At 39.3% G+C, this 12,795-nt stretch overlaps 1 protein-coding gene across 2 annotated transcripts in view; it reads right to left on the bottom strand.

The window, feature by feature from the left end:
* Window positions 1-1,895: 1,895 nt before the first annotated feature.
* Window positions 1,896-12,795, bottom strand: part of tox2 (TOX high mobility group box family member 2) — a 100,505-nt gene continuing 89,605 nt past the window's right edge. For both annotated transcript variants that reach the window (XM_077530390.1, XM_077530389.1), the window contains 4 exons: window positions 8,623-8,703; window positions 4,675-5,085; window positions 4,314-4,465; window positions 1,896-3,005 (listed from right to left, as the gene is read on the bottom strand). In XM_077530390.1, the coding sequence (XP_077386516.1) occupies window positions 2,963-3,005; window positions 4,314-4,465; window positions 4,675-5,085; window positions 8,623-8,703 (687 nt within the window). In that variant the 3' untranslated portion in view covers window positions 1,896-2,962. The remainder of the gene's footprint in view (window positions 3,006-4,313; window positions 4,466-4,674; window positions 5,086-8,622; window positions 8,704-12,795) is intronic.

Raw genomic sequence — 12,795 nt, forward strand, 5'->3', positions numbered from 1 at the left:
TTTTTTTTTTGTCAAAGCCGCCAGCACTTCCGTCTACATGACGCTCTCACCGCAGCAGCACCAGTCGCAAGTGGAACAGTTTTGCCTGCTGCAGTCCTTCAAGGCGACACCAACAAGAGCATCTCTTTCTTTTCCCATGCTTACTTGGTGAGAAAAACTCTTCAATGAGTTGTCGTTAACACTTTATAGCTTGTTTTAAAAAAAAAAAAAAGGGCCGTAAAAAGACAAATATCCAAGCAGATCTCAAATAGTGTGGTGATTAGATTCACTTTAATAGTGTTTGAGCACCCTTAGGTTCTCTTTGGTTGTCTTGTGACACGCCCCAACAGGAACATCTTTCACAAGATAAGCCTCTTGTCACATCTGCACTCATTTTTTCCCCTTTTGGCTCAGTCCAGAGCACTAAATATACCAAAATTAAATAGATTAAAAGAATACAGAGGGATAAATGCAAGGATGTCAGGCGACATGGTCACTTTTCAACATTTTTATTATTATTATTATAATCATCTTCATAATGCAGGTTGTGAAAATAAAAAGTTCCTGTGACACAAAAGATATGCTGCAGCAGCCACAAATATGTACAAAAGAAGGGGGAAAAAAAAGAAATGTTTCGCTTAGGGCAGACCTCATGTTGGGGACAATAAGATAAAATCAAAACAAAAGTAAACAAAAAAAAAAAAAAAAAAAAAAAGGTTAAACCGTAAAACAAAAACCCCCCAATAAAACTAATAAAATACTAATGAGCACCATAAATCAATATAACGATATCAAACAAAAAAAGTAATGTAAAATAAAAAAAAATTAAAGACAACTTAAAAAAAAAAAGAAAATAAGAAAAAAAAGATCCACAAAAAAATTATCCACAAAACAAAACTAAATGAAGTAAAAAATATCTATACAATAAAACACTATAGAAAACATCAACATAAAATAAAACTAATAAAGTACTACTTGTACAAAATAAAAAAATATTTAAAAAAAAAAAAAAAAAAAAAAAGCAAAATACTCATAGATAAAAAAAAAAATAATGTCATTGGCTGATGGGCAGTTGGCAAAAAAAGTTAACCATTTATCATTACTGATTTTACAAACAATATAACCACATTTGCCTTTTTGTCTTTATTTTTATTTATTTATTTTTTTACACAACTTAAAACAGTCAGGGGATTTAAAAAAAATCAGCATAATGCATTTTGTCCATCACACAGGAGATAAAAAAAAAACAAAACAAAAAAACGTCAACACAAACAAAAATCTCTAAAACAATAAAAAGTAAAATAAAAATACTTTAAATTCTAAAATTGACTTCACGGGGGGACAAAACAATCTTTCATATTAATTACTTGAGGCAATGCATTATTAGTAAGTATTATTATTGTTTATTTTTATGTCTATGAAACGCAGGTTGAATTCAGTTTAAAAAAATAAAAAATAAAACACGCATACGCACGCACGCACACACGCTCAATGACTTTCATGTAATTTTTGTTTTTTTAAAGACGAAGAACCTTTCGCGATCTTCCTTATTTGATCCCATAAAAGTTGTATTTACAATCACACTGTGTGACAGCTCATTGGACCTCCACGGGTCTTTCATATTTCAAAATAAAAAATAGAAAATAAAGACACATGATGTTGATTTGTGGGCCTTTAAAGGAGACATATTATGCATTTTCCCCACAAAATTTCAAACCGTTCTTAGGATTAACCCAAGAATGGAGAATCACAAGCTTTTCATATACTTTACAGATTTTTACAGCAAATATTTTTTACAGCATATTATTTACCATGCGTTAAAGGTAACCCAAATGAATAGAAATCACTAACCCAACGCTGGAACCGAGCCAGGAATTACCCATCCTGGTGAAACTTACCAGAAATAGGTTAGCAAAAAAAAAAAAAACAAACAAAAAAAAAACAACTAATTTCATCACCAACATTTTTCTAAGAAAAAAAAGCAACTTTTCTGCTTGCCACAGCAAGTCACTCAAATGATATATTTGGCACAATTTTTCCAGCCGATACCCTTCCTAACACAAGGCATCCATTTTTATTCAGGCAGAAGTGTCTTGGCATCGGCAAGAGTCTGACTGTTACCGTTTGCCCTGACCGGGATTTGAACCTTAGGCCTGCCCAACTCCGAACTTCAACCCAATCTGCTGAGTCAAAATAAAATCAAACTTGGGTAACGCTGCTCAAAATCCAGCGAGTGGGTTAGCAAACAAAACAACCTAGCATGTTTTATTGTGTAGGAAGCTAATGTGTGCTAATGCTAATCTGCCTCAGCAATGGCAGAGAAACTTGATGTGGGTGTGGTTATTATGGAATTTAGCCCCTCCCATGGTTTCATCACAGTAGGACAGGCGGGCTTAAGGGCTTGCTCAGGCACATTTTCAAAAACAGGCAGATCATTAAGATTCTCTTGGTCGTTTAATTTCACACTTGATGGGCGGACAGGCACTCCAGAGAGCCAACTATTTGTACACAAACATTAATAAGTCAAATATGGCCACAATATGTCCCCTTTAAGCAAAAAACAAACAAAGAAATGGGAGTAAATATCTTCTGAGAGCAGAGGTGGGGAAAAGCAAGGCAGAAATAAATAAAACAAGTAACAACAACAACAACAACAACAACAAACAAAGTTTTTCTAATTAAAGCTGGATGGGGTCCCTGAGGGGACAAAAAGGACGAGCGCTCCACAGCCCGTCCACAGCCTGCCGCGCAGTGACCAGAAGGGGGGCGGGGCCCTCGTAAGTGCTTGTACAGGAAGTCGCAACCTGGCCCCTCATCCAGTCCCTCCGAAAAAGTCCCATCACAAGAGGAAACGATGGCGTGGAGCGGCGTGTTTGTTGTGTTTAAGTACACGTATGTACACGTATGTAAGGGACGAGGGAAGGGAGAGAGGAGACGGTCGGCCGGGCCGATTGGTGGCCGTTTTTGACGTCCCGGTGGGGGTTCAGGTGAGGTAGAGGGGCTTGTCCCTGCCTATCATGCTGCCGCTGCAAAAGACATCAAAAGCAAAAAAAAGTCAGACTGACAAACACGAGTAGAAACAAGTCAAGTCTCAAAGACGGGTTTGGATGAGCGCACAAATCTACTTGAATAAACTCTTTTGCCATTATTATCAAAGTATTGAGCATCATTTCCCTTTTTCTGTCTTGTATTAGCCTACTATCCCAAACTTAATATTCTTGAAATCCAGTGTGGGTGAATCTTTGTCCTCCGAAATGCAGCACTGCAATGCTTCCCAAAATATCTTGGTGTACACATATTCAAAAAACAAATGTTCCAAAGTTTCTTTATCACACCCACAAAAAAATACTGCAAACGTGTTCTACATGAGACGGTTTGAATTGTGAAATGCCTAGATTGAAGAAGAAAAAGGAGGAGAAGAAGAATAAATGGCAGAAGACGAAGAGCTGGCACAAGGAGAAGAAGAAGAAGAAATTGAAGAAGAAGAAGAAGAAACTGAAGAAATAGATGAAGAAGAAGTTGAAGAAGTTGAAGAAATACACGAAGAAGAAGAAGAAGAAGAAGAAGAAGAAGAAGAAGAAGAAGAAATTGAAGAAATGGAAGAAGAAGCATCAGAGGAAGAAGAAGAAGAAATGGAAGAAGGAGAAGAAGAAATTGAAGAAATAGGTGAAGAAGAAGAAGAAGAAATGGAAGAAGAAGAAGAAGAAGAAGAAGAAGAAGAAGAAATGGAAGAAGAAGAAATGGAAGAAGAAGAAGAAGAAGAAGAAGAAGAAGAAGAAGAAGAAGAAGAAGAAATTGAAGAAATGGAAGAAGAAGCATCAGAGGAAGAAGAAGAAGAAATGGAAGAAGAAGAAGAAGAATAAACTGAAGAAATAGATGAAGAAGAAGTTGAAGAAGTTGAAGAAATACACGAAGAAGAAGAAGAAGAAGAAGAAGAAGAAGAAGAAATTGAAGAAATGGAAGAAGAAGCATCAGAGGAAGAAGAAGAAGAAATGGAAGAAGAAGAAGAAGAAATTGAAGAAATAGGTGAAGAAGAAGAAGAAGAAATGGAAGAAGAAGAAATGGAAGAAGAAGAAGAAGAAGAAGAAGAAGAAGAAATGGAAGAAGAAGAAATAGAAGAAGAAGAAGAAGAAGAAGAAGAAGAAATGGAAATGGAAGAAGGAAGGCACAAGAGCACAAGACAAGAGAAAATAACCAACCAGGATTATTCCTTTGGCCACAACGTGACTTGATAAAACTACAACACTGATAGTCAGAAGTTGGGCTGATTGTGTACGTCAGCCCAACCGACAAGTGATGAAATGTCTCAAATTGTTGCACCCATTTGCACTCACCTGCAGTGGTTGCCGCACTCCCGGTTGCAGTATTCCCCGTCCCAGTCGTGGCCCGGAGCAACTCCCGGGCCCGGACCGGGACCTCCGGACCCTCCTGGTGACTGCGGCCCCCCGATGCTCTTCTGATACTCGGACTGGAGGTGGGGAAAACCCTGAAGAAGGAGGAACTTGCTGAATGGAGACGTTTCAGGTAGGACCTAACCGATTTATCAACTGGCTGACTTAAGCGGCGAGCTCTTTTAAAATCGGACGATTTTTAAAATTAATCAGCAGATTCATTATTTTGCCACATATCCGAATGGGTTCATTGGACTCAAAGAAAATGCAAATCGGTCGGGCCCTAATTGTCACAGAATGTTACCTGCTGGCCCGGCGGCGGGGAGTGAAGGGAGGCCTGCAGGCCCATCTGGTGAGAGATGATTGACTGGGACTGGACCTGCTGCATGCGGATTGGCTGGTTGAGCAGCGAGCTCTGGTGCAGGGACAGCTGCTGGTGGGGGTGGAGCGGCGGGCTGATCTGGAAGGAAGAGGGCGGCGAGGCACTAATGCTGGGCAGCATCTGCGATTGGCTGAGCGTCTGCGAGAGGGCGTGGCGGGGGGCGTGGCCGGCGTAGCTCTGCAGCTCGGCGAGGGGGAAGGCGCCCGGTCCCAGGTAGGGGGACGACGGCTGGGGAGGGGGCGGCACGCTGTACAGGGAGGGGTTGGCGGGCAGCATGTGAGGAGACGCTTGGCTTGTTTGGGCACTTTTTGGCTCCACGGGGTCGTTGTACGTCTGCGGACGACACAAAATTCAAATACCTCAACACCACAAATATCTTTTGTGTGATATACAGTAGTCTCCCCTTGACTTAGTGTAGATGAAAAATTCTGCGTCTGTTGCCCAGATTTCCTTCTGACTGTATACTACTGTCAGGGTTACCTGTTTGACATCTATTAAACACGACACAAAAAGGAGAGAAGACACTCAGTTCAGGGCTCGCGAGGAGTGAGGAGAGGAACTGACTGATACAATTCACTCCTGCACTCTCTGAAGATTCCTCTCCTCACCCTCTCTATTTATTTGGTTTTCCACGCCCCTAGTTACATGGGTGTTCCAACCCTAAAAATGCAAATGCAAGGCATAGTTGGAACACAGTGCACTTGTGTTGTGCATGTGAGTGGAAGATTGCTGAGTACATGTGTGGTCAAGTTTACAATAATTTCTTAACAGAAAACAGGTGACCTCAGCAGACTGGCCCGAACCATTCTGCTGTGTGAGATGTTGTTGTTCTTCAGCTTCCTGAGCAAAGCATTCTTGATTGCAAGCAGAAGCAGTTCTTCAGTGCAGCAAATGTATGATAACTTAATATTTACAATTATTCCTACAACTACTTTTAAGGTCATCCTGCATCGCTGGCCACTTACACGCGACCTGTTCAAGTCCAAGGCAGTAGATGAGTGCATTGTCTCGACTCGACTCTCCGCATGCGAGCCAGAACTGTCCTAGTGCGTGATATTGTAACAGCAAAGTTTCAGTGGTGTGAAATATGCCAGCGTGAGGCGGCGTGCCAGCATAAGGCGACTAAGCGCGACCAACTGCACGCTCCATTGTTCCAACAAACAATCACGTCTCTCTGCCAGCGCCATTGCTGCTCGCCCCCTTTCTCTCCCTTTCTATATATACACAAAACTAAATATACAACGCCTACATTCACTAAATGGATGAAACATTAGTACTGTAATGTATTTACTTTGCAATGGTTTGCCTTGTAATGGGATTAAATAATGTCCCAATCAAGAGATGTATGGTTTTTCAAATAATGAAATCAGATTTACCGTAATTTCCAGACTATAAGCCGTGACTTTTTTCGCACGCTTTCAACCCTGCGTCTTATACAATGATGCGGCTGATTTATGCATTTTTTCTAACGGCCGCCAGGGGCACTCGAGTAGAGAAAGTGGAATATATGTGTCGAGGAAGACGCAAGTTTAATGTAACTTGGAGCTTTGTGCATGAATAAAATTTGCATGAACAGACCCTCATCATGGAAAATACAAGAAGTCTCAGTCTCAGTGACTTTTACCGGTTTGTTATTTTTAACTCATTGACTGCCATTGACGGCTATAGACGTCAAACTATTCAGTTGAACTGGGCTGGCATTAAATGAGTTAACCAGCCCTGTTTGTTATTACCGTGTTGCTGCTGTGCTAAAAAAAATTGAATATCTTCAAAAAGTTGAATAATTTCTGTAATTTCACTTAAAAAGTCAAACTTTCATAGTTTATAGATTCAGGGCCCACAAATTAAGTGATTTCAAGTATTTATTTGTCTATTTTTACATTATTTGGGCATCGTGCTCATAAACCCACAAAAACAGGATGTCGAAAAATTATTAGAAATTAGAAATCACCATGCATACTTCCCGGTGTTTTGCATGGGGGGAAAAAAAGGATGGAGTGATTGATGGTGTTCTATGAAATCTATGGAATTATGGAAATTATTCAACTTTTCAAGGATATTAAATTTTTTTGACGAACACCTGTATATACTGTTTGTAACAATAACAATATGTGACACAATACATTTATTAAAAATAATATTACATTTATTTTCCATAGGGGCTAATAAAGAGAATCAATAATTGTGATTCTGTTTACGTTATTTATTTTTTAATTTACTGTTGTTTGTTTCTAAACATTGTCTTTTATTCTGCAGGTTCAAAAAAGTGTCTGTGATCATACAAATAATAAGACTGTCAGGATATGATAAAAATATTCCAAGGTGGCTTTCCGCTGAGAGAGGTGCAAATGTACGCAGGCAAATGCGTATCAATTCTTCTGTATTCCTTCAAACCTTCCTTGTGTGCGCGCGTATGACATACAAGCGCTCCTTCTCATTAAGTGTCAAGCGGGTTGGAGTGAAGTACACCCCCCACTCCCTTCCCTCGGAATAATCAATGTGAAGGGATGAGGGGATAGATAGATGGATGGAGAGGTGAGAGTGTGGCCAAATGGAAAATGAAATAGTGACTTAAGAAATATGGCGAGAGGAATTTTTCCTTAAAAGGAAGATTGGTCATTCAATTGATTTCCGATTTATCCGAGGAAAACCATCTGAGGCTCAGAGTCATGGTGATGGCGAAAAGACTGTTTCTCTGGATTCCGCGCGCCGGAGTCGTTAGCGGCATTTGTTGACGAAACAAAAAAAAACGGCAACAGGTGCACGGCAAGGATGCGCAGCCGCGAATACCTCCACCCACATCCACTTGGACTCAAAAGTCTCATTTCAATCATCCCGCCGTCTGATTGGCTGACAAAGTTTTTATTTTTGACTGGCAATCTCGCCAATGTATAGCGTCAATCAAGACCTAATTGAGCTTAGACAAGCGGCTTTGAGTCGAAAGTGCGCCGCCGTCAAGAGGCTGATGAATGAACTATTCATGCCTCAATCAAGGTGCTTGTTTCGGAGAGAGGAAACGAGGCGCGGCGCGCACGGGTGGGGCTTAGTATGGAAATGTCACTTGGAATCAATTTTGAAAAGAAAACAATGCAGGAGGAACGTTGAGAAATGAATGCACCTCGGAAGGGAAGGTTGAAAGATTTATGTGAGGAAGTCGCACGTGGAAACGCAGATAAAAACAAACAAACATATTATGATGCCATGTGATATTTTTGGAATAATTAAAAAAAAATAAAATCTAAAATCCTCCCCTTTTAATATGTTACAAAGTAAATACAATCCAAAAATTTTATTTATTGTTTAAAATATTTATTGTTTATGTATTTTCTTAAATGACAGATAGAAACAAAACAAAATCTAATGAAACATTTTAAAAAAAATCTTATTTAGTGTATTTTTAGCATTTGTTTACATTTTGAAGATAGATGAAAAAACGAATAATTAAGTCAAATATTAATAAAAACCATATTCTAAAAACGGAATTATTTGTATTATTTATTTGTATACATTACATTTTATGTTTTTACATTATTCTCCTTTACTTTAAGGCATACATAAATTAAAAACATTATTTCCTTTTATTTATTATTTTTTACATTGCCATTCTTTACATTTACTTGCATTTATATACAAAGAACACTTTAAAATTTGTTAAATAATTTAACAATGTTTATTCTCTAACATATTTTTATATTCTTTTTCATTAAAAATACTGTATTTACAAAATGACTGAAAGTGAAGACAGTAATCTCAAGAAATGATGTTTGTATTTATTGATTTTTGTGATTTTAATATCACTGCTGACCCACGTATATCAAAGACATGACCTACAACACATACGTACACATGCGCACGCACGCTCATGGTTACCTTGGAAACCAGACTGGCTCTGTAGGCAGCCAAGGCTTTCAGGTACTCCTTTTTAGCCGCCTCTGTTTTCCTCTTGTAGTTCTGCGGGAACAAACAATGACAACAATGACAGATGATTACAAAGTGAGCGCACATCGGGAGGTCAGACACAATTGGGATATGTTACGTAAGTATCGCAATGCAACATTTAGTTATCCTACTAACAAATTAACTAGCTAACACTTCTGAGGCTTTAACTGGCTAACCAAATAGCCAACTAACTGGCTCACCAACCAGCTTGTTACTTATTACTTATACTTGTTACTTACTCACCAAAAACTTGCCGAGTAACCCACTCGTAAATAAGCAACTTATTGACTAGCCTCTTAAATGATAATATTATTAACCAGCTCACTAACTATCTGACTGACTGGGTATTTAAGCCACTTGCCAATGGATTATCTGGCTTACTAAGTAACTAATTGACTAAACTGTTAACCCACACTTGCTAACAGGTTGGCTAGTAACTCGCTAACAAACTGGTTTGCTATCTATTTAACCAACTGACAAACTAGCTTACTAACTGATTGCTAACCAACTCGCTTGCTAACCGACTAACCAACTGGCTAACTAACAGACTCACTCAGATTTTTTTTAACCAACTAAATCACTAACTAGTTTGCTAACAAACTGTTCCCAAAACAACTAACCAACCAACTGACTCGCTATCAAACTAACTAAACAGCTAGCTGAATCACTAATTCTTCAACTGATTAACCAACTCCCAACTAACGAACTGTCTTGAAAAACAACAACAAACAAAATAACTTGCTAGGTCACTCACTAGAAATAATAGAACACTTATTAATTAGTTGGGCAACTCCAACCTTACTGCCATTGCTACAACTAACTAGCTCACTAACTATCTGACTCGCTAATTGACAAAATATTTTTTGATCTCACTAACAAACCGACTTTCTAAATAACTACCAAAATGAATGACTAAATAACTGTCTAGTAGGTAATGTAAAATGACATTCTTACGATATCTGCTTTATTTTTTCTGAAAGATGTCACAAAATGACGTACATAAGGTTAGGTTAGCGGTAAATGAAAAGACCTTTTGATTAGATTTGCACCCAAATCCCCCCCCCCCCAGCCCCCCCCCCCCAACCCCACCCCCCCAACACCACCCCCCACCCGCCCCGCCCCGCCCCCCAGTGTGGTTCCATGAAGTGAAGTTGTCATGGCTAAGTAGGAATCCTCACTCCTTCGTAGGGATGCGTGTGGCGCGGGTCATTTTCTTTCCAAGAGGTGGTCTCGAATAACCATTAAGCATTCATGCACTACGACTGCAAATGTCGTGTAGGCTGTCAGCCGCTACTAACACAGAAACAAACACGCAGAGACACACACAAACAAACAAGGTGGATGCAATCACCAGCCCAAACAGTTGATGTTTATCCTTTCACTCCTCAGCTCTATTTTCAATATCTTTACCTTCCATGACATATAAACCGAATGTGACTATTTTTGGGAAGAATTTTGATTGAACTTTATATAGCGATCTTCAATATATATAACTACTAGAGCGACAATTTATCTATAGCATGCTAACATGCTAACATTACCATTATCATTTTATATTGGTTTATTTATGTATTAATTTTTATTTGAATACACACACCATTGCATAGTAGCCTATGAACAACTGTTGTGGCGTAAATATATCCTTACGCGAACGCATACGAGTGGACGCCAGACGGCTGCCTAAGAGAACTGTGCTAAGTAAGCTAGCTGATCACTTGGTCCCATACTGCAAGTTAGAGGCTCAAGTGGCTCAGGTAATGATTAATTACAGCTAACCAGTTTCTGGGTTTGGTTATAAGAAGCATCATAGCAATAATGTTAGCATGGCAGCCCGTGATCGCTACAATAGTGGTCTCCGTATCATTAGCACTGTAGTGCTAACGCTAGCATCAGAGTTAGCTAATGTTACTGCTCAAGATTGTTGTCCAAAAATGATCATAAAGTTAGGTGGAGCGTAGGAGAGAGAAGAAAAAAAAAATTGTTGCTGCAGTCACTTAAAAACGAACGCCTCTAATGACTCCCAGCAGCTTTCGTTTCAAATTAATTTCAACACTGCTAACGATTTGTACAGCGACACCGACTTTTTAAATAAATTACCCCCCGCCTAAGGATGTCTAATTACCACAAAAAGAGCGGATTCATTAGCCGACGTCGGGAGGCTGCAGGTCAGCGCGAATTAAAGCCGCGAGAGGCGAGCGTACGCCGCCGTCGCCGCCCCGACACAGAGGTGCGGCGCTCGAATTAGCCCCTTAATTGTAGCTTAATGAAATGCGCTTGTTTGATAAGCACTTAATTACAGGAGACAATAACGTCGCGCCCCGCTGACAGCCAGCTGAGTGATGAGCCCTGGGCGGGAAGAAGAAACGACCTCAAATGACGATTAACTCTGTGACGAACAGGCCCTCGCACCCGCTTTTCCTTGGCGGAATCATTAAAAATGCTCTGCCCGTATCAAGTGACATCGGCAAAAACTTTATAATTTAGCACGTTCCATCTGTCTAGGATTTCTGCTTCCAGTTTGGGCTCATTTGGGCAAATACGTCAAAAGTGCAAGACCCTGGAATTGACCAAAATGGCTGCTTCAAAACAAAATGGCTGACCTGCATTTTATACTTTATGATAAAAATGTCTACCCAAATTTTATATCAATCATTTTTTTATTCAAACATTCCAGCAGGTGTGCTAGCTATTAAATGACTTTTTTCAGGGCTGCGTTACGTACACACGCTTACCATGTCTGGTCTGCGATAATAATTTGACAAAAATGGAGAAAACAGATCCGGTTGGGAGACATGTAATATATGTGCAATATCTATCCTTAACCTTTACAATACAAGCACTTCACTAGCAGCATCCTTTACTGTGCTTCAAAAATAATAAGAAAAATATATCTTAATCTTAACCCAAAACAAAACAAAAACTGCTTTCGTGTTTCTAGGGCAGTTTTAACATGACGTCACATTGAGGACAAAAACAGCCCCCCCCCAAAAAAAAAAAAAAAATTTGATCTTGCACTGCAAAGCCTCTGGGAATTAAAAGCAAGAAAATATGGTGTTTTAATAATAACAATAATAATGATCATAAAAATAACAATAAAGGCCGTATAAACATGCTTAAAAGAAAACTCAAGGACAACACTGTCGACTGCACAAACGCAAATAGAAAAAAAGGCCGCAACAAAGAAGCTTTTGTCGTGGTTGAATGATAATAACGGCACACTGCAGCTAATTGGAAAGTGCTGTTAACACAGAGCAATTGACAGTGTCCTTGAACGCAGCAAACTGCCACATTAGGAGCAAATGGTGTTGATTTAATTATGTACTATTTGTTTATAAGATGTGCTTCTATTAATTACAGTATATATTTTTGATCTTTTAATCAAAAGTATATTTTTCATTAAGTTTATTTGTGGTTCTGTACACCTGTGTTGTACAATAATAGATGCAAGAGTAACTAATATAGTCAACTCATCCATCCATCCATCCATCCATCCATCCACCCATCATCCATCCAGCCATTAACATAATAATCCATCCATCCATCCATCCATCCATCCATCCATCAGCATAATAATCCATGCATCTATCATTCTGTTAATCAATCATCCATCCATCCATCCATCCATCCATCCATCCATCCATCCATCCATCCATCCACCCATCATCCATCCAGCCATTAACATAATAATCCATACATCCATACATCCATCCATTCATCCATCCATCCATCCATCCATCCATCCATCCATCCAATCCATCCATCAGCATAATAATCCATGCATCTATCATTCTGTTCATCAATCATCCATCCATCCATCCATCCATCCATCCATCCATCCATCAGCATACTAATCCATGCATCTATCATTCTGTTCATCAATCATCCATCCATCCATCCATCCATCCATCCATCCATCCATCCATCCATCCATCCATCCATCCATCCATCCATCAGCATAATAATCCATGCATCTATCATTCTGTTCATCAATCATCCATCCATCCATCCATCCATCCATCCATACATCCATCCATCCATCCATCCATCAGCATAATAATCCATGCATCTATCATTCTGTTCATCAATCATCCATCCATCCATCCA

The sequence above is a fragment of the Festucalex cinctus genome, chromosome 8, assembly GCF_051991245.1.
Source record: "Festucalex cinctus isolate MCC-2025b chromosome 8, RoL_Fcin_1.0, whole genome shotgun sequence".
NCBI lineage: Eukaryota > Metazoa > Chordata > Actinopteri > Syngnathiformes > Syngnathidae > Festucalex > Festucalex cinctus.